This window comes from Apis laboriosa, unplaced genomic scaffold (assembly GCF_014066325.1).
Source record: "Apis laboriosa isolate Shangri-la unplaced genomic scaffold, ASM1406632v1 scaffold1_cov151, whole genome shotgun sequence".
Lineage (NCBI taxonomy): Eukaryota > Metazoa > Arthropoda > Insecta > Hymenoptera > Apidae > Apis > Apis laboriosa.
Genome location: NW_025222279.1, coordinates 905,138 through 922,686, shown reverse-complemented (window position 1 = coordinate 922,686; position 17,549 = coordinate 905,138). Strand labels below are relative to the sequence as shown.

Genomic DNA, 17,549 nt, shown 5'->3' with positions numbered 1-17,549 from the left:
CGAATTCGCTCGGAAAGCTTTCGAGTAAATATTTCTTTTTCCCTTGTGGATACGGTTGGGAACAGTCATATCCACGTCGGTGTGCAGCAACAACCGGCCGGAACTGTGGAGGAACCAGCGGGGTAAACCACGGGATCGAAACTTAATTTAGAGGTGGTGGAGATTCTTGGAGACAGTCGTACCTCGATCGATCCGGAAAAATTCACTTACCGTTCCGTGGTGCTTTTCACGAATTCGCCTTTCCATAGACCGCACGTCAGCTCGCGGGCGGTTGCTGCGAAAAACAGAAGATTGACAGCGAGCAAGAAGCCGATGGGGCCGAAGAAGTATGCCAAGATTGCCATGTCATCTGGAAAATATATTTTCTCTCGTTTAAAAATCGTTCAATCAATAATTATTTTTAATATCCATCGCTAAAGATAAATAAATACGATGGTATTAATAAATTGAATTAAAAAGAAAAAAATACAAATACAAATTACACGGATATCCAGAAAATTTTAATTTTTTAAAATTTTAATCAAAAATCTAAAAAAAAAAAAAAAAAAAGAAAAATATCAGGTAAGAAGTATCAATTTAAATTTTCTCGTTTCATCGATTACTACTAAAAGACATAAAAATCCTTTCGTCAAAATATTAATATTATATTCGTAAGAGATGGAAGTCGAATTATATTTTTATTAGAGAATTAAACAAATCTCGTCGCGCTTTGGTATATAATAAAACGATAAATTCTCCTATCTAAAATCTATCTAAAATTCGCCGGATATTATTGATGCGAACAGCTGGAGTGGCGAGGAACAACTCAGACCTGGAAACGCTCTAAATATCTGGATGTTCGCCCCGAGTCCGACTACGTGTTCAATAATAAACGTTTGGATCGCTTGAATGGCGAATCAGTTTATCTTTACGACCTCCGATTCAACGTCGGCGTTGCGGTTCGATTCATACTCATCCTCGGGAACGAGGGAACGCGAGAGAGCTACTCTTCAACCGGAACTCGAAGGAAGGCCGACCACCATTAACGATTAAACTATTACGCGAAATGCTTGTATCGGGTGAACGACTTGGTTAGAGTGGCTAGTTTGCCGTGCTTTTCTTGTTGCGTTTTGTTGCGGCTTATCAGAGTACGTGGAACGCGTTTTAAACTCGTTGCTTTAAAAAAGTCTAGAAAGCATTCAAGTATTCGAGCAGTTTTTTTTTTTTTTTTTTTTTTATAAAAAGAACAGAAGAGCTTGTTGTCGAGACGTATCGAGATGAGAAATTGTTTTTATTTTTTTAAAAATTATGATTATATCGTTCGTTCATATTATAATTTTGCGAGGAGAAAATTTTACTCGTTGAAGAATACGATACGTAGCATTAAACAGGCAGAAATCGTTTCAACGGGTTCAGATAATCATACGAACGTTTAATATTTATATTTTCCCTTTAAATCACTCCTACCATTTTTTTTTCTTTCTCTTAAAATAATTCTTCTTCGTTATATATTTCTTTCGTTTATCCAAGTTTTAAGGTCGAGAAGGATTTATTAACTCAGAATCCAGCAACAAGATTTCAACAAGAGCGCAAATTCCATTCGAATCCATCGATCCAAATTGAAAAATTGTATACGACTGGACGGAACAGATATCCACCAGATGTTATTAGCGTGTAAAGCAACGGTAAAAACACGTAGGTAGTTGGTTCGATGTCCACGAGTCCAAGGACGGATTCCTTCGAAAATAAAAAAAAGAAGAAGAAGAAGAAAAAAAATAGGAAGTTGGATAGACGAAGAAATTCTTTCCAACAGAAATTTTATCCGGAAAATCCATCGATGTATAGGAAACGAATTCGAGGAAATGGATTCCGAAACTAGAAGCAGAATATCGATAATCGATGACAGGCAAATAAATCCCATGACGATCGTGCTCGCGATTTCACGAATTCCACGATACTCCTTCCGATCCTCGGCCTTCTATTCCCAGAATCACTGTAACTCGCTCGTCACGGATCGACCAATTTCTAAACCGCTTTGTTGCGCAAGTCCCTATTTTTGTTCCTGACCCGACAGCTTTATTTTCGCGTTTCTAAACGGGGTGAATCGAAACACGGAGACAACATCGCCGAAATTTCACTGTCTTCGCTTGTCAAGCTTCGAGTTTGGTTCAATCGTTCGTGGAAGCAATCGCAGCTCATCGCATTTCGAATTCAAAACGCTTAAAAAAACGTTCCAATTTCCATCGTTAAATATACCGTCCATTAATAAAAACAACGACAGAATGACAAGAATGTCCTATATATTATTCGAAAAATTTCATCTACGCTTCCCAACTATTCCTGAAGTGATGAGAGAGAAAAAAAAAAAAATAGAGAACCTCGAAAGAATAGAGCGCAAGGAGAAGCGGGGATGGAGGGGATGAAAACACGACAAAAATGTGAGAGCCGCAAATAGATCGATAATTCATAGAGGCCGATATAAATCGGTGGGGTCGGTCCCTCGCTGACAGGGACAGTTTGTTTTTCCATCGTAGTTCCACGCCGTTCGAAAAGATGCTCAAAGGAAATGATCGTGCGTCGTCACCATTTGCTTGTCGTCTAAATGGTATGGCTACGATGCCGCTACTCGTTCATTCATCTCCGCGATATTATTACACCGCGATATTATTTTTCACATTCGACTCGATTCCGCGCGCACACGAGGAGAACGATTTGGGGATCGATTTGTTGAAGGGATCGAACGAACGAGCCATCGGGCCGTGTGTATTTTAATTACTTTGCCCGATATTTTCAATATTCCACGTATGGACGTCGTTAATTGGATCCATTTGTTTCCCTTTTTGAAGATCCGATTACGAGCGGTACTGGGTTTTCGGATATTTCTCGCGGTTACGCTTTCGCTCTGCTCCCCTCCCCCCTCCCTCTTGTGTCATTATTCTCCGCAATTTCGATCCTCCGCTTCGTTACCGGGTCCGCTCGTTATCCGGATCGATACGACTTCGTCGATACGAAAATCGTACGAGATCTCGAACGAGGTTACTATCCTCCAACATCTGTTCCTACGTTCCAACTGTTTCCTCTCGCGAAACGATTTGATTATCGTTGATTCGCCGCTTGCCGCTTCTCCGTTCTGACGGTGAACGTTCGCTCTTTTCGTTTCGATGACCTAATTTTTTTTTTTTTTTTAAACGCGTATAATTATGTACGAGATTATTACAAGTCGTTTCGATATGATCGTAATGGATTTCTTTAATTTCGTTTAGAATGTCGCATCGATAAAAATGGATAAAAAGCAAGCATTTCGAGTTTTCGATCGATAATTCTTTGTTTAGAATTATTGGAATTGCAAAACTCTCCTCTTTTTTTTTTTCCTCTTTCGAATTTCAATATAGATAATTGGTAAACGTTTAAAATTTGTTGAAAAATTATTCATAATGTAATTGAATGTTACGAAAATGCGACAACTAAATTCGACATTAAAGAATTGCGATCACCCCCTCTAGTTCCTTAATCCATCATCTCAAACCTATCATCTTTTTAAAATGAAATTACGTACTCGGCGATAGTCTTCCAAGTAATTTAGCAAAATAACCTTCGTCAAGCCAATTTTCCCTTAAGAGAGAAGTGTCGAAAATTGCCGGTTATTAATCTTTAACCACCCCGAATAATCGCAATCAAAAAACACGTTCAATTTATGCGCCCAACCACGATATCCAACCATCCAGAAAAAGGGTCACGAAACCGGCTTCTGTTCCTTTCATTCCCTTCCAACGATTTAATCGTTTCTCTTTTCCCTCCCGTGGAGGGGGACGCAACACGGTGAAAATCTGCAGGAACCTGAACGGATCGAATAATGAAAGTCACGGCACGCGAGACACGATCCCCCCGAAATTACGGTGGATCACGTGAGCCCAGAGGAAGCGAGAGGAAAGCGTGCATGCGTGCGTGTCTGAATCCCGAAATCCCAGGAATTCCTAGTAACACCTATGAATATGAATACGTCTCGTCCTCGAAGCAACGCATCGTTCGAGTTTTCGTGAACCGCCACGTCCCTCCGGCCAATCCATTTAAACGTATATATATCGAAGCGGAGGGAAGCGCGGATAACTAGTTTCCGAGTAAATTGATACGTTGGCGTTCGCCATTTTTTTCGCCATGTTTTCATGCGCGTGTACCCTCGCGGCGTGCCTTTTTTCTCGATAGTTATAATCCAGCAGGACAATTACTCGGTCGATAAGTAATTGCACCCCTTATCGCGCAACCCGCTTTTAACTATGGAGGAAGAAAGTTTCGCTTCCTTTTTTTTTTTTTTTTCGTTTTTCGTTTCTTTTTCCTTCTTTTTTTGTATTTTCTTCGGTCCGCCCCTCGACGGAGAGAAATGCAGCAACGCGTCGAGTTATATTACTACGCGGGAAGGGGGAGAGAAAAAAGAACTTGCGATTCGAGGAAACAGAGGGTGAGAGTTTTACCGATTTTACCGATCATCAACCTCCTCGTTTCGGTAGAGCGGCCGATCCGCGCGCTAAACGCTCTTCCATTCGCGCCTCTGTGCCGAGGATCGTTGCGCTTTTATCGAGCTCGCGTCGGCGAACGCGATACAAAAAATGTCCCTGGTGTGCCATCCCTTCCCGCCACCCCTTGCGGTCACCCTCTGTGAACCGTGCGTCGCTGAACGAATAAAGAATACAGTTTTTTCTCTCTCTTCCTTTTTTTCACGTTGGTGTACTGATCCTGGTATTCCTCCTCTTCCCTCCTTTTTTTTTTTATACCGAGAAAAATGGCTCTATTAACGGTATCGGTGGTTAGTAATTGGACGGTTTGTCATGCGAGCGATAATAAAATTTTAGCCACGGCCGCGCGAAATCCATTCAGCTCGGGCAGCGGCCAGGTCGAGTTTTATGGTAAATAAAGAACGATCCGAGGCTTGGACCCCGTTATCGGGCCAATTCCCTCTCTGCTAAGCGGTCTGCCTCTCCGCAACCCCCCGTAACCACGCGCGCAATCTGCCAGAAGCACGCTTCCACGAGGGCCCCATACCCACTTATCGGGAGGGAGGGTCGCGCCCGTCCGCAAACAAACTCATAAATAAAATCCTTACAGGCCGCAACTTTCATGGATGGCGCGTCCACGAGGAGCGGAAAAAGGAGAGGAGGGAGGAGAAAGAGGAGGAGGAGGAGAGGGAGGGTTTGATATCGAGGCTGCAGTTGCTGACCCAGTTGCCGCGCCGCGTTAATCCACGATGGTCCACGTGGTGTGAAAGACCGCCTCGAGGATTTGCTCGCTGTCAACGACACGCGAGGGATAAATAAACACGTGTGACACTTGGATCGATCGGTTTTCCACTCTGAACTGGTGGTCCTCCTCCTTTGCATCTTAATTTTCTGGCGTACGTGGAAGACGCGCAGCATAGAATTATTTGGAAAAATAATTTAATTAGAGTTAATAAACATGGAATTTCCATCAACATCATATTTATATCAAATTTTATAATATAAATTAACAATATTTTTAATACACCTTCAGAATTATAATTTCCAACATCGGATTTATAAAATGGGAAATGATATTTATTATGCTACGATGATTTATTTCCAGACTTGGCAGAATCTTGTTACAACCTTAATTTCATCAACCTCCCTCTCGCGCGATTAATACGCCCTTTCAAATTTATTCCCAGCGCCCAGAAGTTCGACTCCCGAAACGACACTTTTCATCCCCCAGCGTGTAATTAAATTATATATATATATATATATATATACCGTTCTTGTCTTTCAATATCACATTCTAACATTAATATAGGCGGTAACAAAGAGACTTTTACGATTCTTCCATCCGCTTTTCTTTCCTTCGCATTCAACGATCCCCGTTATTCGTCCACCACGTAACCAAACTCCCAAGCCGAGTTAACGAAGCCGAATCGCATCGATCAGACGCAACGCGGATCCGCGAGCCGCGCGGAAATTCAAACAGGAGGAAACTGTGTGACGAAAGTTTCGAAACGTCGAGCCTCGGCTCGGATAACCGAGCCAAGTGCCCCGGACGCGAGCTGGAATATTAAAACGGACGCGTTATGTCTCTCTCCTCTCTTTTTTTCCTCCTCCCTTCCTTCCTTTCCTTTTTTCTTTTTCATCCCGGTCGGATGGCTCATCGGGCCGATTCAAAATTCAGCGCCCGTTCCTCGCGAACCGAGGAGGAGCCAAAATTCAACAACTTTTTTTCCCATCGCGGAGAGCTCCACGAAGGCTGCTCCGCCGGGGGAACGTCCGGTTTTCTTGGCCAAACTTTTTCTATCAAGATTACCTGGAACGTTCCTGGGAGGGGGGAGGAGAGGATGGGGGATAACCTTTATCATCCGGGAGCCGCAACTCGAAATGGATTTTGTTTCAGAGAGGGAGAAATAATATTTTGCTGTAAGTCGATGGATCCGCGTGTTTTTAATCAGATTCTTCGATTCTTTGTTCGAGGAGGAGGACACGGTGGAAAAGACGAGTTGGATTTAAATGGATTTCGTTTGGGATGATGTGGGATAGGAGTAGATCTCTGGGGGAAGTTTCTTTATATCGGGATCTAGATAATTTAGAAGCTTTTGTTTCGAATTAATTTTTCTTAATGCACTTTTATCGATAGAAAAAAAAAAAAAAAAAACATTAAAATACCTTTTCTTTTCAACCTTCTTCTTTCATAACCCTGTTGCCAGAAAATTCCAACAACTCGACTTAATCCAACGCGAGTCACGCAGATAATAATAATAATAAGAAATAAAGAAAGAAAAAAAAAACAAAGAGCAACGCCAAAACACACGTCTCTCCCATTAAAACTCTTGGCAGAAAAACATTTTCTATTATCAACTCGGCTTAATCCAATTAAATTACCGAGCGCGACCAGGTAGCCAACTTTATTTTTGCCGAGCGGTTTCCGGTAAACAGAAAGGCAGAATCTGCCGTTAGGGACGGGGGAAGGGGGCCCCCGAGTAAACCCGTGCGTCGGAGGGAAAGAAAAGGAGGAAAGGATGAGAGTAACGAACGAGTTACGAATCTTACGGGGATGGTAGGCAGAGAGCGAAACGGCCGTCTATATTTGCTGGGTTTTGGCGGGTCGCCAACAATAGCTGTTTCGGCCAGGTTATATCTCACTCCATGGCAACCCATAACAAACATAAGTGAATTATGTCGACGCGTGCCGTTCGATACTTTACGGGAGGAGGCGGCGCGGTCAAACCCGATTAGTCCGGCGTGGAAAACGCTTCGCGAGATCAATTGCATGCGCCGCGTGTCACCTTCTATCATCCCTCGCCGACTCTGCCCCGCAACTCCACCCGTATTCCCCCTTTCGTTGCCGTTGATTTATCCTTTTAATACGGGCTGGTTTTTCGGCTGATCGCATGCGGGAACACGACAAACAGATTTTTCACGCTATGCAAATCGGGATTATGATAGATCAGCGGAGTAACGAGAAACAAATCGTTAATGAATATTCAGCGGCGGTGTCGGTGGGGCGCGGATTTAATACGTTCAACGATATTATATCGTTGTAGCGTTTCTGGTTCTCGTAGCGGAATAAAAAAAAAAAAAAATGTTTATCGCGGAATCATCGAAAATGAAGGAGGTGAAACGCGTGAAACGAGAACGCTTGATGTGTAAATTAATTCCCGTCTCGTTAGAGATTTATCGCTTGCTTGTTTCGAGTATTTCTTAAATACTTTTTTTTCTTTTTTTTTTTTTTTTTTTTAAGACGCTAGAAAATTAATTCACACCGTAGTTTTGTCAAAATTATTTTCACAATTTCTCCTCTATTCGATATCGTAACTTGAAAAATCAAGTCAAAAATGTCCTCGGCAATTCTCTGGGACGCGAGGGAATACGCGAGAAACGAGAGGAACGTGGCGCTTTCATCGGAGCGGCTCGCTAATGGTATCATCCCTCTTCGAGGACCAAGAGTCGACAAAGATTTATCGGCGGGCGTCATTGTAATCGGTGCTGTTTTTCCGGATCATCGGAGACAGGATTTACGGCCGACATTCCCACGCCGTGGCAACAAGCTTTCCTCGCTTTATCAATTACGCGGTGTGCGCGCGTCTGGGCGGCGGAAATCGGTCGCGCGTAAATCAACGCGCGGAGGAATTTGAAAACGGGAGAGAGGAGAGAGAAAGAAAGAAAGAAAAAAAAAAAAAAACGCGAATCCTCGTCGAATTATATAATTAGGCAGCATTTTTTCCACTCGCATACGAGTGGAACGATTCGAATCTTCCAACCCCCTCCTCCCTCTTTATTTTTCCTCCTCGGTCGGATTCGATTTATCGGCCGGCGTCATTTTAATCACCGATGGTATTTTTCAGATAATCGAAAGTGATTGCGCGAGCTTGTATCAGCGTATCGGCCAACGATTCCGCCCCCAACAAATTTCCACCGAGGCCCCCTCTTCATCCCTTCCCCCCACCCCGTAAAAAACCGATCGCTCCGCGAATTTTCCAGACGCGAATGAAAACGCGAATTCGCCCCTGCCTCGCGATAGATTTTCACCGTGTTTTATTTATACGCGTTACGCTAGAAAATTTTCCTGTCGTTCGTCCATTGTCCCGGTTGCTTCGTTTGCTCGATTTTTTAGGGGGATTTTAACAGCGGAACAAATACGTGCCTTCGAATTGCAACGATAACTGACATTTGAAATAATCGGCGCGTAGTCGACGACGTTATGAAAATGCGCGAAGAATTTTCTTTTTTTTTTCTTCGAGATTATTCGATATTCTTCGTATTTGTTTCGATGTTTCCTTTCTCGGAAGATTATGATCGTTAATCTTTTATTTTAACAACGTCTTACGTGCCTCTTGAACCATCGAAGAAACAATAAATTAAAAAGTTCTGAATGTTAACATCGATAATTATTATCTCGATAGCGTCGTTAAACTTGAATGAGTCAGTTGTCGAGAGAAACTATGACAACAATGGTATACAGTTTTAAAACTTTTCTGGCCAAACACATTTCGTCATCTCGAAGATAGCGCACGTGTTACAGATCCAGCACGCGCTATTTAAAAAAAAAAAAAGAAAAAACATCGATGACTAAATCCTAGTGAATCTCCGCATCAAGATGATAAATTAACAAAGGCATTAAGCGCAAAGGTGGCTAGCTCACTCCCTCCCTATCGAAAGGATTCATTAAAATTCTCAAAGCGATCATAGATTCGCAACATCACTTCCCTTCAACCGCCAGACCCCGGTATATACGTCCCCCGAAAAAAAGAAAGACAATAAGAAAATTCCTTTCTACCCTCCAGTATTCATTTCGACCTCCAAGCCTCCAATAAAACGAGAGTACGTGATAAATACAGCAGGGGGGGACTCGAACCACCATTTGCCACGACTCTTTAGCATTCGTTAATTTTCTTTCTTCCTCCCTCCAATTTTTCCTCGCCACTGATTGCTCCTAAACCTCCCCCTCTTTCTTTTTATCGATTCCTTCCTCGAATTCAGGATACGTTTCCACGAACCGTTATCAACATTATTTGCTTCGATATCGATCTTCACGCGGTTCGTTCCATTTCTTATCTCTCGATCATCGATCGATCTCTCCATCTTCCATTCTCCAAAGCGTAACGAGGCGTGCGATAATTCTCCATGATAAGCCAATTTTTAATTCGCCAATTTTCCAAAAGCTATGGATCGTCGTCGAAACGATATAAACCGACCGGTTTCGGTTATTAACGCGGGTCGTTATCAATCCTTCCGAATAGAATTTTCAATCGAACTCCACTCCACTCCGCTCCTCCTCTTTGTCCACGTGGCGAGAATACAAAGGATATTTATTTTTTTTTCTTTTTTTTTCTTTCAGTCCCTCATTATTCGCGCCGTTGTTATTACAGAGGAAACGAGCCACGCTGATTCGTTTAATCGCGCACAATCACGCCTATTAATCGCATTACACGCGCTCGATACGTTTCATTCACAGTTCACGTATATTATATCCCCGTTCTCTACGACGTTTAACGTTCTCGTTAACTACTGGCGGATCTTAAGTTTCTCTTTAAGTACGCGAAAACGGAAGCGGAAGCGTTCACTTTATCGTTGGAACATTTCTTTTCTCTTCTTTTAATTCTCCTTTTTTCAAATCCGAGAATAGATAGAACACGTATCCCTTTAACCGTTAATAGAATTGCTGCTCGAGTCTTTATCCTTAAAGTAATTTGCAAAGAAAATTTTTTTCATACTTTTATAAATTGCACCTTTTTATCTGATGAAAAGTTATGAGGCGATTATACGTGTTCTTTTTTTTTCCTTTTCCATTTCTTCATGTCTTATAAATTATAATATATATCTTTCGATCGTTTCACATCGGTACCGTTCAGAATAATCCTACAATCGTATCTAAAATTCAAATGTTATTAACGTGTATCCAAGTCGGAAAAAAGAAAAAAAGAAAAAAAATTACAATCTCTTAACTAAACTTAATTAAATCCCGGTCGAAATCGCTCGAGCGCGAGCAAATCCAGCGTTAAGTCTCTTCAACGGCGCTGTCTTTCAATAAGAGTTTGCGGCCCTCACCGAAGCGATATAATAAATATCGGTGGACAAGCGCGCCCGTTATTCGGAGTGGTGTGTTGGTGGGGTGGGGTGGGGTGGTGCGGAGTTAGGAATGGCGTTTCGCACGGTCGAGTTGGACAGGTTATCTCTCTAATCCTATCGTTTCGGTGTACGCCATTCCAACCCGTTGCCGAACTTCCAGGGGCATGAGATTGCATAGATACGGAGGATAGCCTGGAGATTTACCATTCTAATGTATGCGAACGTTAGTTGAATATTCCGCCGAGGCCACTGCCACCGAGACGTGTCTCGAGCCTCCTCTTGCCGCGTTCTCATGTTTTTTTCACTATTTTTTTTTCGGGGAGGGCGGGGCGCGTTGGGAAACTGAGAACGTGCTAAGTTCCCTTTAAAAAAAGGGACTCGGCTAATCTCGATGCAAAGTGGCGAATAAAAGATCCTTTTAACTCTGAAAATTTTCAAAGATAAACTCGCCATAATCGCACCTTCGCGTTGATGTCGATGATTCCATCTCTTCTCGCGGATAATCGTTAATATATCAGAGCCTTTTTTCCTTTTTAATCTATCTATTTTAGTCATAATCCAGAAAGCCCAGAAAAAATGACATAGAGATACATATAATCACCGCGAGTAAAATATGAAAAAATAATATATTTTACAAGTAAACTATCGACTGTTGTATGACAATGAATTTCATGGAAACTGTTCACATTTTATGATACACGCATCGACAAACACAAATCGTTTCTAACGATAGAAGCAATCAATCTTATCGATAGTCAACAAATTCTAAATAAATAAAGCACGAAAAATTGAATCGAATATCCGGAAAAATTCTCGTTCACCATCCATAATTTTTGGAAAAATTCTCAAACGATTCAAAAACGAAAATTTCCACGGCTTTACCTTTCCATTCGACTAACAGTAAGTAAGAGCAACGGTAAACGCGAAATTTATTCCACGTTAAAAAAAGAAAAAAGAAGAAGAAAAAAATAGGAAATCGACAGTGTACAGGTGCAGTAATAATGTACGGGGTTGGGTCGTTTCGAAGCTACTTAAACGCTCGGCCGTGTGCGTTGCAGTGGTCCGCGCGCTAGTTAGTAGTAGGCTTAGAGAAAAGGGGGTAGAGGAGTTTCGCACGCTGGGGTTGGAACTGGCTGGCACCAGATTTATCTCTCTACCCCATCGTTTCGGGGCTACGATGTTATGGGGCGCGGCGGAACGCCAGAATGCCGGTGCACCGAGAGAGGGGTGACTCGAATACCAGAGACTCGGCTTTGAGCACGGGGATCCTCTGTTCGATGTGCCGGTAAATGAGTTTTCTTACGTCCCTGCGTTTATTCACCCACCCTTCCACCACCTTTCCTCGTGGGAACACTGTCTTTCCTCCGCCCACCCTCCTTTCATTCATCGGTTTATTCCTCGTTACAACTCTCCCGCGTGTTCTCTCTTTTGTGTGGAAAAATTTCAGGGGAGAGGGAGGGGTGGAGGTAAAAACGGCTCTTCGATCCCTCGAGTAATTAGGAATTAATTGTCTGCGATCGTGCATTCAATATGTGATGCGAAAGATATTTTATTGTACTTATAGCGGATTCGATTAATTAAAAAGTCGAATGATGTTTTTAATTTTTTTTTTTCAGCGAAAAGAAAACTTCTAATCTCGAAACCTCTATAAAACATCTCATCTCCCAATGAACTTCTCAAGTTCGAAAAACTTTTTCATAAATGAAACCCTGAACATTTTTCTTATTTATCTTTCTCAAGTTTTTTGAACGCAAGAGCAGAAGACTATAAAGACAATTACCGACCGCGAAAAGGGGGTCGAAAAGAAGAAGGCAAGAAGAAGGAAATTGTTTCCACGCTGTTTATGGATTGGAAACGGGGCGCAGAAACGAACGCTTGCACTCGACCGGTGTTCACCGGTGTTACCTGATCTCAGGATGGAGGGTAACGATACACTTAAGGGGTTGAAAAGGGGGTCGTGGAAGTTCCAATAGTGTTTCCACGCGGTCGAAGGGGTTGGACTGGCTGGCGCCAGCTTTATCTCCCGACCCCATCGTCTCGGCCCGCGTTGTTATGGGTTGTGCTCGAGTGACAGGGGACTGGGGAGGGGATGAAGTACGAGAGCACCGTGGAAACGGAGAGAGTAAACGGAGAGAGAAATAGAGGAAGGGGTTGTAGGACTTGAGGAGAAAGTGGAAAGAATGCGGGGGTGAAGAAGGTGCGAAGAAACGCGCGGAGGCGATCGACAAATGGGAAGGAACATCGAGGGGAGGCTTTTAAGATTCGCCGCGTTAAGTTACCATCTATTACGATGTTTTCGATAAATACGTTGCTGTTTTTATCTTTGAAAATATCTAATGGAAGATGCGACGCGTAAGAAAGATATTTGTGCAAATTTATATTCGATTTTTTTCGTGGGGTAAAAAACTATCCTTTTTTTTAAACTCTATACGATTTTTCAGTTTTCATCTATCTTCTGTCATTTTCTTAACCAAAATTATCCTATTTCTTACTACGTATTTTATTAAAACAGAATTTCTGTGCGACCCCTTTTTCATTTTAAAAATTTATTCGAAACTGGAGGATTCTCTATTCTTATTTTCCCAACCACACTGTATTAAATCTAATCCATCCGCAAGAAGTAATCCACGCCCGTTACCGCAACAATAACCATCCCCCATTAACCGTAAACCACGAAAGCTACGCAACAACGAAATTTAGATAGGGATCGATCGATCGGCGAGCGGCGCAAAAACATGGAATTCGATTCCAACGGGTAGACCGCAAGAAGCCGCGAAAGAAGAGAGGCGAGAAAACACAATGGTGACCTCTACTATAGGAAGGAATATCGTGTACGATTGCGAGAGAAAGAGAAAGAGAGGAGAGAGAGAGAGAGAGAGATGGAGGAAAAGGGTTGGAAACACCCGGGGAGGAAGAGAAGAGGGTAACGTCCGTTGCAGAACAGTATCCCTGCTGCCTTGTCCCTCTGAACCCTTCATCTGGCACCGGTGCAAAAGCATTGTGTCAGGACGTAACAACTCGCGATAGTACGACGCAGCCTCCCATGGGGCACCATTATCCTGATTTAGCGGCACACAGCGGCTACGACTCTATTTCCCGTACGCGTTTTCCCGGCCCACTCCTTTGTCCAGCTTAGCTTTATTTGCGCGAAAAAGGGAGAAAGAGCGCGTGGTCGGGCCAGCGAATTGACACGTTTGAGTGCATCACCTCCATTCCACCCCTTCCTCTCTTTCTTTCCACGTTCGTCCTACGTGATTACGTGACACGAAGACGCGCCATTCTCGTCTATCCTGCTTTCGATCGTCTCTCTTAACAAGAATCCTCGGGATTTGAATCTGTTGTACACTTGGTATAGTTGCACGAGGATAGATTATAAGGATGTTGTTGATGCGCGGGAAGTTGAGCATTTTCCGGCAAATGAATTTCGGAAGAATCGTTGGAATCTATCGTAGATAATGCACGGATTAAAAGATTTTACTTTTACGCAGCAGACGAATTGAACAAGTCTATTTTATCTCCTCGATCTGAACAAAATAAGGATAACAATGTAATTTAAAAATTTTTTGCAATTTTATGAATCTCTAGAAACATCTTTTTCACTGGTCTCGTCCTGCGTGTAAATTTGAGAAACGAGGCAAAGTTACTGGGGCAGAGAGATATATAAACAAGGATCGTCGCGGTGCAATTAATGTAGCGGTGGGGGTTGGCCGCGAAGAGGCGGCATACTCGTGGCGATGTTTAACTCGAGAGTGGTTCCAACAAGCTTCGTATATTTACCAATAACATCGAGCACAAGCGTTCCACGAGTCGAGTGTGTTTTGAATGGGCCGCATGCTTGATGACTGATTGTGTTTCTCAATGGTGGCTCCGTTCGGTGTGCCCGCAACCCACGTTGCACAATGCGTCGCGTCGCGAGTTCCCACTGTTGGCGTTTCAATGAGCTCTTGACGATAAATCTAATATTATCTTGGTTGGTGCTCGGGCCAGAGCCTCGCCCTGCAGCTTACTTGAAAAGGCGCCTCGATATCATCTGTACTTGGCAACCGAGCGAGTTTCAATTTCTCTCCCGCTGAAAACAGTTTCGGGACTAATGAAGATCGACTAAAAGGCGAGTAAACGAACGAACGAACGAGAAAGAGAGAGAGAGGGACAAACAGAGATCAGGGATCTCGCGATGGCGTCGCTCCAAGAATCCACCGTTCCGCGATTGCAGAAACGACTCGGGTTCAACTTCCCCTTCGAAAACATCCCTCTTTAACTCTCCAACTCTCCTAAAATTACGCGTGGAATTGTAATCGATGGAATCGAGGACTCGATAGAACGCGCGCAAAAAAAAGAGGGAGGGGAGAGGGAAAGCGAAAGCCGAAAATCGAACGAAGAGAGAGAGAGAGAGAGACGGGAGGGGGCCGTTTTTACACCGAAAATCATTCGTGCGAACACCGTGCGGAAACCGAAACGAAAATACACGCGACCGGCGACGTTTATATTTGTCAAAGGATATAAAAGCTAAATATTAATCATCGAAGAGAAAGGGAGGGGGCAGGGGTGCGTAATTCCTCCGGCCGGCGTCGATAAATATCGCGACCACGGGAAATTAATACGCGACGACGTAGTAGCAAGCACACTGTTTGAAACGAGTATTTACAGGGGAGAGTTCCATTGGTTCGTACGAGCAGAGAGGAAGATAAAGAGAGAGAGAGAGAGAGAGATGTAGAGAGTATGCTCGTCGGATTACGGGTTGCAGTGGATGTGGATTACGGGGGGGATGCTCGTTAAATAGGCTGAAATCGTGGCCTGGGCCGCGAATAAAGACGCGACATCGCCGTTCACCTCCTTATTATCCTCTATTCCCCGCGTGTACACGAATAGAAAGCTGGTGGTTCGGTCCATCGCACCGGAGGGGGGGGGGGGTTATTATTAGGGATTCGAGGTATTAAACGTATTTTGGGAGGAGGGTTGTAGTAGTATCGATCTTCTTATTCGGCTACCCTGCCCCATACTTAAATACAATCTTTCGGCAACGCATCTACAATCCGTGTAATCCTCTTAGCGAAGTATTCCTGCGCCTGCCGGTACGCGGGTCCTGATACCGTGTGCCATTGTTTCTTATCTCAACTGATTACGACGCTTGTGCATACATACGTATGCCGGGCCCCGGGGGAGGTAATGGTGCTCCACAGGGGGAGTAAGGGAAATGGAAAATGTGGGTACATACACACGTTATAACGAGATATTTCGGCCATGGAGTAATCCTCTTAACGAAATGTTCGCTATTAGCATCGACTTTCCTTCGTTTCCTCCTTCGTTTTTTCCTTGATGATCGAGATTTAAAGGAGGGAGGGAGAGGAGGGGAGGTCTATATATAATTAACCATCTTTTAATTACGATTTATGGGTTTAACGGGTCCAGGAAAAATAGAGATGGATATGGATGAGGGAATTTTCCACGAAATCGTTTCGTAGAAATAATGGATAGCGCCACGGGGGATCTGATAATCATACGCTAACTCGTCTCTTTCGTGAAATATTTGACAATCAATAAAATTTGTATCTTAATTTTCTATAATAATACCGCGCTCGATTTCCTTCGAATGACATTTCTTTATCGACAGCTGGAACAATCGATAAATTAAAAAATCTGAAACATTACAACAAATTTGGATTTACTTTTTTCTCTTTCGTGCCATCATTGTACTTAACGCTAGAATTATCGGTACTACACTATCTATTTACACGCGAAGCGATTGCCATAAAAATAAGATAGATGTATCATGTAATTACGTACACGTGTTCTAACGAATTACAATATTAATTTCCACCGATCGATTGGTCGAAAAAAAGGGGAGATTTCGGAATGAAACGAAATTTTTTACCGTTGGCGCAGTGACGACGAGAGGAGGGAGCCGCAAACTGGTGCTTGATTAGCAATTAATACGCGGCTAGCCGATCGATCCATCGATTAACGAAACCGATTTAATCAGCGCCCCGGAACACGATTGACCAGTCCTATTAATTAGCGGAATAATCGGATCACAGGGAATTACGTGTTAACCGTCCTCCTCCCGGCCTGTATTACTTTCGATAATAGGCTCCATTACCGTCTGTGCTACTGATCCGTTACTAATGTCAGCAAGTCCGCCACCGACTGTCGTTCGAGAACAACAGGATAGAATCGGAGAACGAGAGAGGGAGAGGAAGAGGGAGGGAGAGAGAAAGAGAGAGAGAGAGAGAGAGAGAAAGGTTGGGATTCACGAGGTTTCGCATTCATGCATCGACGGAAATTAATTCACTGATCAAGTCGTGTGTGACGCGATCGAATTAATTTGCGGTGTTCGTACAGAGCGGATTAATTATCATCACTGGAAGCATCGTCTCATTGGCGCCACCCGATCTCTATAACCAATATATACGATCCAGCTTCGTCTCTTCTTTTCGAATCAAATTTTTAAATATTTCTCTCATATTCCTTTTTTTTTTTTTTTCTTAAAGTAATATAAAGTATTTCGCGTATCGCTAGCTGTGTTTCATATAAAATTGTAGAGAGTTTACTCTTCGAACGTGCTAAATTTTTACTTTAATCCTAAAACTTGGTTTAATCCCGCTTGAGCTCTGGTTAATCCTAGGTAACTTTAATCCTTTCGAGCTAAGACCGTGATAATACGTTCGAAGGTATCTTTTATATAAAAATTGAACGGTAGAATTGTAGATTTTTTACCTTTGAGATAACAAATTTCCTTACTTCGATAATCCTTGGAAAGTTTCAACAATAGCGTAGCAGTGTAATTCTAAGAATCGAATATTACAAGCATCCATCTTATTCGAGGAAGCCGTAAAGAAAGACGTAAGCTTACGAGCGAGATCTCACTTTTACTCAGAATTTTTGACACGAGACGATATCTGCAATGCGTCTTCGCCTCCTCCACGATCGGTCTTCTGTCTCTGTTCCCCGCCAGTTAATCTTTTCTTAGATTTCTCGGTTTATAAAATATCGAAACGGTTTGTTTGATCTACC

General features: G+C 42.9%; 1 protein-coding gene across 1 annotated transcript in view; it reads right to left on the bottom strand.

Annotated features, from left to right (window-relative positions):
• Positions 1 to 17,549, bottom strand: part of LOC122712209 (probable G-protein coupled receptor Mth-like 1) — a 154,757-nt gene that overhangs the window by 13,231 nt on the left and 123,977 nt on the right. Inside the window, exon 6 of the mRNA XM_043931655.1 lies at positions 211 to 349. Within this exon, the coding sequence (XP_043787590.1) occupies positions 211 to 349 (139 nt within the window). The remainder of the gene's footprint in view (positions 1 to 210; positions 350 to 17,549) is intronic.